Below are 8,429 nucleotides of genomic sequence, written 5' to 3' on the forward strand. Positions count from 1 at the left end.
TATTGTATCAAACATTGCCATACTTTTTAAATATGCCTACTTAACTTCACTGTACCATCACTCGTATTACATATCATGAAGAACTTATTTAAATTACTGCTAGACGTTTCACGGAAACTAACTCTACTTCACTACGGAAAGAAAATGTCTTATAACTGTATGAAAACTTGAATTTGAAATGTCTTTACTGCATTCTTCTTCTACGCCTTAGTCCTACCTTTTACCTTTTTGTTTGAAGAGTCCGAGTAATGATATATTGTTTACGTGGCGCATTCTTCAGATGGCTGACGGGATGAGGAATCTTAAAAGTCATTATCATTAAATTTGTGGCACGGTGACGTCTGTCATTAAGTTTTTTTTATCAGGACCTCATCTAAGTAAGGATAGTTGTTGTTTACCCTTTGAACATTTTCAATTAGGTTTTTTAATTTAATTTTCTTCTTCCTTAGTCGTAATTAGTACAAGACTTCCTAGTGCATTAAAGAACCTAGGTTTATAACGTTTAACCTTTTACTTCCACCATACTTAGGTAACCTACTGACGCATATCATATTTTTACAATAACACTTTGACACTTAATTTGGTTCTACAGAGGTCTGTAGTTCCTCATTGCCAGTACTTTGTAAATTACAGTTGTCTTCGGCTTCAACTTTTCAGTAATAAATAACTTTTAACTCGAAGTCTAGTAACTTAATACAATTTTCATTATAATAATAATCGCAGACTGGCCACAAAATGATTTTAACGTAATTCGATTCGGCCGAACACTTGTAGAACGAGACCATTTTAAAAAGACCCCTTAAACAGTTTAATGGTCTAAAGAAAAGGGAGTTTTTAAAGTGGTAAGGTTCTCGCGCATGCGTATAGTCTTGCCTTGAGTCTGGGATCTCGGGTTACTCGGATCACGTTCAAGGTGCGCTTGCGCCGGACAGCCAACGTTTTAAAACGTTCCACATTTAAAATTTTCTTCCAGACCTTAGGGTGGCCTGTAAAAATTTTCGAAATAAGAATAAAATACCGTTACCTACTATAAACTTAACTGGAAAGAAGTTGTATTTTAGAATATTTAAAAATTGATGGATATGTCATGTACTTGAATGGGTATCGAAAAAGCTTCTCATTAATATAGCTTTTAAAAAGTATTCAGCTCTTTGTAGATGTATATGGGGCATGTGCCTGGTATTATTCACATAAATTAAATTAAGAACTATCGAATATAAATGTATCAAGAATAATCCAATAACTATTAATCCTTTTGAGATACGCCAGAACCCTTCTCAATAGTTTCAAGATTCATTATAAAGATCTGTAGAACTTGTTTCGCTAACTCCACCTTTCTCAGACATTTAATTAAGGCGCGATACTTTATGGTACGAATAATATGGTAAGACATACCAATCTAAAAATGTATCAAGCATGTAATAACAAATGCTTTATTTCTTATATTTTTTGTTTAGGGCAACTATGTACGCAATAAAGCCTGCGTTTGATTTTAAATAATTGAGCGTGTGAGTTGAGATTGAAAAGCACACATCAACAGGAAACATTTCTAATATTCTCTTTTGTATTGTTTCAGGTACATTCATTCTAAAGAAAAGCCGTTCAAATGCACAGAATGTGGAAAAGGATTCTGCCAATCAAGGACCCTGGCGGTCCACAAGATCCTCCACATGGAAGAGTCTCCACACAAATGCCCCGTCTGCAGCCGAAGCTTCAACCAGCGATCCAACCTTAAGACTCATTTGCTGACACACACCGACCACAAACCGTACGAGTGTAACTCGTGTGGAAAAGTATTCCGAAGAAACTGTGACTTGAGGAGACATGCTCTTACACATGCCGTGGGCGATGTCCCACCTGGTGATGTTTTGGATGTAGGCGAAGAAGATATCGGAAGACCTGGCTCACCTATAGAACCAGGATTTGAAGACGACGATGCTGAGTTATCGTCTCCAGACCATTCTCCTGTAAGACGAGCACGTTCTTCATCTATCGAAAGCATCGGAAGGGAACAAAGCATTGAGCGGCCGCGACCATTATCGCCTTCTGCAGTCGAACAGACCCACTGTCACCACAATGAGCCACGAGACCGCGCAAGTCCTTATACTATGCGCCCACATCATCCAGAAAGATACCGCGGTCAATCTTCTGAGTTGTATGAAAAAAGGCGTTATACTTCAGATGAAATTATAGAGAAGGAAATGCGCTACACTGATATGTCCGACCCACCTATCCGTCATCCACAGTTACAAATAAGAAGAGACTTACATCAAGTAGCTCCGCCTGATTCGTCGAAGATGGGACAAGTACCTAATATGCCAATAGATCCAGGGCCATCTGCGATGTATCTCAGTCCATTTAGAAAAAGAAGCCACCCGCCAGATATTGGAGAAAATGTCAGAACATGCGCACCGGTGTACAGGAGTCGTTCACCGGAACCGACAAACTTAACAATGCCCCGTCAATCACTCGTGACTGCAGAAGTAGGAGTGGGCATTCCTCCTACAATAATGGGAATGCCATCGTATCATAAATTTGGTTTACCTATGCCCCCGCCACATCCTCAAATCGCTTACGGGGGCGTGCCACATACCGTGCTTGGCCCACAGCAAACGGTCGCTCAAGATCTAATTGTGAAGCATGCCCCTCCGAAAGATTCGTTGCCGAGCACGTCGACAAGCGTAACTAATTGCAAAGATTTGTTGCAGCCTAATGCAAAAGATACTGAAGATTCGAGTTCGAGCTCCATCACTAATGGGATAAAAAATATAGTAGGCATCCAGCCAAACACTAATCCCAAGCCAGGGACGAGCCAGTCCAGTGGACCCAAGAAAGGATTCAGCATAGAAGATATTATGAGACGTTGAAGAGTGATAATAAATGATAAGTTGGTGCATTTTACAAATATTCATGTATTTACTATTAAGTGGAGTATTAGATTAATGAAAAGTATTATTAGTTAAAGTATTGATTTCACATCATGTACTATCCTAGAGGTATGTTTGTATGTATTTGCAATGTGGATTTGGTTTTCGTAAAGATCTCATAAGGTTTGTTTGTGCAGTGTTTTGTTTACCTCGAAAATTTTAAAAATTAGTTTATCAAAATTTTAATAATAAATAATATTGTGGTTTACTCTATTTGTTATTGTTGGATATCTGGATATTATAAGGAGAACAGAACAGTTTATATGTCTCAACTTGGTTTGAACCTATCAATGCTGATTGTAACATTATTTAAGGTTTAGTTTTCATTCGCAATCCTATTTATAAGTTAGTTATACAGTAATTACGTATAATGTTATTTATTGTTTAGTTATTTTATTAGTGATAAGTGCATAATGTGTTGCTTAAGGATATTTTGTTAAATTAAAAGTGGATAGTGACTCAGCATAATGTTTAGCAATAAGAAAATCTTTTTTGTAAATATCATTCATTTTAATATCTAGGTAGGTATTATATTTTAGGTAGGGTTTATATTACATAAAGTTTAGCTTTTATTGAGGTTATCTTTAGCAATATCTTATGAAATAAATAAGTAGCACATAAACATTGTGATGTCAGAATAACAAAATTGATATTTTCACTATCTTTTAATTGTTAAAGAAAATGTTATGTCAAAATTGTGTCATTAGCCCAGTGTATAAATTTACTATTTAGATTTAGAATATTTTGCTCAGATATTTTTAGTAAACTTTTGTTTACGGACTATGTATGTACGTACGATGATATTTTTACAAATAAATTATGATGAAAATACTTATGTCTTTTCAATAAAACAAATGAACTTCTCTCACTAAGTCAGCTTTATCAAAATACCTACTGTCACATCAATAAAGTAAAATCAAACGAGTAACTGAATAGTGTAACATGTAATGGAAAAAATGGATCAGTTAAAATTGCCCTCCAGTCGGGATTTGAACCGCTGTACCTTACTGAACAAAACATCAAGTTGTATCGCTTAGCTTTAAGGCCTTAATTCCGCCTACAATTGGCGATATACCTAGGTATATTATACAGATTTTAAATCCAATCATGAAATTAAAATTATGAGAAGCATCTTCAAGAATCATAAATACATAATCATAATAATCATCATTCTCTTGCCCTTATCCCAGTCACTTGGGGTCGGCGCAGCATATTGTCTTCCATACATCTCTATCACTCGTCATCTCATCATTAACTTGTTTTAGTTCCATATCATGTCTCACACAGTTCACCCACCTCTTTTTCGGTTTTCCTCTCCCGTTACTTCCACTACCTTCCACATTCATTCGTAAAATCTTTCTCGTTCATGGACATAATTTATAGACAATATCAGTGATTATGAATTTTTAAATTTACTTTTTAGAAAACTTATATCAGTAAGATAATGTAGGTGAAGATTGAAGGTTTTTTCCTGAGGGGTAAGATGAAATAGTGAAGCCTTCCATATAGTGAAGCCCTACGGGCGGCTTTCTATCTTATCCCGCAAGAAATGCCCTTGAATCGTACCCCTCCTTACCTTACAGTAAAAACAAATGAAATATCAGCCGCTATTGACTAGGTACATCGTTTTGGCTACATACGTCATACATGAATCTGTTGGTTCCCATAAATTCTTAAGTCATACGAGTGTAGTCGTTTGTCCATATTTTCGTTAGTCATAATTTGGGTTTTTCTCTGAAACGCGAAGTTTTTCCGGATTGACATAAATTAACACTTTCGCTACCAAGAACCCGACTGACGGGCACACCGCTCGTAGAAGCGTAGCCGATTACATGGGTTTCCCCGTATGTAGCGAAAATGTCGTAGCGCCGCGTAGAGCCCGGTTTCGAAAGTGTTAAAGCCTGGGTTTTTTTCCGTTTCAGAATTATTACTAATGATAATCTGGCAATAATTACATTTTGACTTTCGATTCGATCATTATGTCAAACAAAGGGATTCGGTCATACATAAGATTATATTATGTCTACGAGTTTCACAAATCATAAGGGTTTACTTACACGATGCAAGATCTCGCATACGAGTTTCAATACAATGCTGCATTTGATAGGCCGACTGAATGGTAGCCCCAATAGCTTGTAATGTAATCGCATGCAATTTCGCGTGCCGTCTAGATAAGCCCTAACCTTAACTGCATTACTACGTGCACTTCAGTTCGTTCGTGGTGCGCGTGCCGCGGCCGCTGCAGGACACCATCGCGAGCGCAGACTTCTGGCCGAAAGGTGTGGTTTTTCGGCGGTTCCGGGGCAACCTGCCGAATCCTACACCGGGGCAAACGACGCAACGGAGCCACGCTGTTTCGTCATCGCCCAAATCAATTGTTTAGTTATAATACTTTTATTCTTTGTAATGTTTTTTTTTTTTTAATGTTCTTATTTACTGTTTTTTTTTATTATTTAATTTCATGACGCATTGGATTTATCTGTAATGTCATTGAAATATGTTTTCAAATAAATAAAATAAATAAATAAATAAATAAATTACAGAAAAGGTACTCAATGAAGTCAAACTATAATAAGCTACTCTCAAGTGTTAATTCACAGCAGGTGAATTAATTTAATCTAGTACTCATTTGAATAAGTGGAGCTGTGGGCAGAGAACCAACCACGATCGCTCGACAAGTTGCCTCTCTGTCACAGTCACACTTATACATTCATACAAAGGTGTGACAGGGAGGCAATATGTCAAACGCCGTTCGCCGTTCAGTTGAAGTAAATTATGGTCTCATAGCATGAAGTAGATATGTAAAGCAATGGGTGGTCTACTATTAATATGGCTCTTTGGTGACTGTAATGATTTTTAAGTCTTGTGACTTTTTTTGGGTAGGTGCTATTGGACGCTTTGACGTTAAAATCTTAATCTTTGACAGGGTTCGACGAGGATAACATTTGAATATTAATAAAATAAGTGCCTGCGATAATGTATCAAGTTATTTTATAAAGCAAAAGTTGCACACGTTAAACGACTTTATATTTTAAGTTAGGTATAGCTCTTTTAATCATCTAAAAACTATGGAAAACCTAATAAATGTGAACGTGGAGTGTCCGGAAGCCCCTATGTATTTTTGGCAATTGTTCCACCATTCTGATATATGATAACGCGTTCATCAACTCATCATCATATCAGCCTAAAGTGCCCACTGCTAATGTCACTGAATAATCTCTATTACAGCGGCCGGTCACTGATTAGGTGGTACTAGAATCAACAGTCAGTAGGTAAGCAATAATAACTACCTAAGTGAAAATCTTATATGGAATGTTAACTCAGAAGCCGTGCCTACCCAAAACAATTGAATAGGCAACATATATGGCAACTCCTAAAGCCCCTACTAAAATGTGTCTGGATGTATAAGGCAAATCCCATGTCCGTAGCAAAAGAACAACTTCCTTTATAAGCAAAAAGGTGTTTCTTTTATGATCACCATTTTACGACACGGCGCGCGAACCTCTCACACGCGTCTTGGAGTTGGTGGTGCAAGTCATAAGCGACTGAGCAGCGAGTTGATAAGCTGAAGCGGAATTGTGTTGGTACGTATGAAAAGTAAATGAAGTTAAAGAAGGAGATATCTCAGAGATTCTAATAAACAAGTAAGAAATGTTCTCATGAAACTTAGGGTGAATAATAATAAAAAATAAAAATCATTTACTGCAGACCAAAGATCCATAGAATATTAGTAAAAATTTTAACTTACAAACTATAATTAGAGTGCAATTGTTTCTTATGATGAGTAAGCAGCGTTTACAACCATCATAATAAGGTACAGCGGGGCAAATCTCGACTGGGGGGCAAATATAACTGGTCCATTTTTTCCGTGTTTCATAATGTTTGCATTATTAAATAGAGTGTCCTCCGGTTATATATGGTAGGCGTGTTCAGTGGATACATGTAGAACTCAACGTCATAGTGTAATAATGGAAAAAATGGATCAGTTACAATTGGCGCCCAGTCGAGATTTGCCCCACTGTACCTTACATGACTTTTCTAATAATTAAATTGTACAAAATGCATCAAAGGATGGAATATTGTTTTGCTTTTTCGATATTGTGGGACCGAAGGTGAAATTGACTTATCACTCAACCTCGTGAATTGACTCTTACGAGTTTACGAGTAGATACTAAAATGCTACTTATGAATTTGCCTAATACCAGCTACGAGTTCAGTAAGTATCTACTAACTTACTAAGCCTTGCAGCGGGTTTAGTGTGGCTGGCCTTTACCTACACATTGATTATTATTTATCGCTACTTTTGTCACTGAACTCGCCCTCGCAACACCTGATAAGGGGCAGCATCGCTCGACTCGAATTTCTACATTTCATTAAATAGGCTATCAAAAGGCCCTGTCTCACTTCTCCTGGCTGAGCCTGGCTTTATATTGGGGGCTCGCTAGTCTCACTACAAAAAATTCCGTGTAGTGAAAACCAGCAGGAAATTCAAAAACGCTTCAGCTATTAAATCACGGCAACCTCCCAGAGGCCATTCCGCCTGCTACTTGGGTGTTTATGCAAAGCGTTCGCCGCCAAATGAGAAATAATAAAAATAATTTTACGAGTGAATGTCGTTTCGATATTTCAATCCGGTCGAATCGAGGTGAAAGCACTAAAAACGGAGCGGTGGCAATCGATTACAGATCGCATTCGTGCAGTGTGAATAATCCGCGATGGGCGGTCCGAATGGATTCGTTCGAATTTCAAATAGGCACGAAAGAGTAGCTAAGAAACATTTGGCATCCGAAAAGCACGCTCTTCAAGAGTAAGAAAGAAAGAAAGAAAGATCTTTTAGATACTTTACGATGGTAATTCCAGGACGATTGTCTCTGCGCTTTCATGAAAGTCGTTGGTGAATACTTTTTCTAAAGATTGCAGAATTTAAAGTAGAATGAGATTTAATAAAAAAAGGGTTTAATCAGCTAATATAAATAAACTTAAACCTGAAGAAGGTAACTGTTGGACTAGAAAGCAATAAAAACGGAGCGGTGGCAATCGATCACAGATCCCATTCGTGCAGTGTGAATAATTTGTTCGAATTTCAAATAGGCACGAAAAAGTAGCCGACAAGCACGCTCTAGAGTTGCCTTTCATGGACCTTATACACATACTACTGGTGGTACCTCCACCGGTGTGAAAAAATATATATAAGTAAATAGGCAATTTCACCAGAGATACTCATGATGCAATTTTTTTTATCCAACATCAAAAACGTTAGCGCATAAGTCTGGAAACTTAAGTTGCATAAATAACCGTTTCTCCGTAAATAATTTCCATGCCATTGCCACATGTATTCCTAGCACAATGCATGACTACATAGTAACCGCACACCATGTCAACTCAAAGGATTCCGAATAATCGTAAATCTACCACGTGCTCAGACTTCCAACTACAGTTACTAAACAACTACATTTTACAACTTTATCGCTCTAACTGTCTCCTCTACACGTCAAGCAAATG

General features: G+C 37.4%; 1 protein-coding gene across 2 annotated transcripts in view; it reads left to right on the plus strand.

Moving 5' to 3' along the window:
• The window catches only part of LOC125231052 (protein bowel), a 33,222-nt gene extending 29,470 nt beyond the window's left edge, over positions 1-3,752 (plus strand). For both annotated transcript variants that reach the window (XM_048136396.1, XM_048136395.1), the window contains exon 3: positions 1,577-3,752. In XM_048136396.1, the coding sequence (XP_047992353.1) occupies positions 1,577-2,867 (1,291 nt within the window). In that variant the 3' untranslated portion in view covers positions 2,868-3,752. The remainder of the gene's footprint in view (positions 1-1,576) is intronic.
• The last annotated feature ends 4,677 nt before the right edge of the window (positions 3,753-8,429 follow it).

Source organism: Leguminivora glycinivorella, chromosome 11, assembly GCF_023078275.1.
Source record: "Leguminivora glycinivorella isolate SPB_JAAS2020 chromosome 11, LegGlyc_1.1, whole genome shotgun sequence".
Lineage (NCBI taxonomy): Eukaryota > Metazoa > Arthropoda > Insecta > Lepidoptera > Tortricidae > Leguminivora > Leguminivora glycinivorella.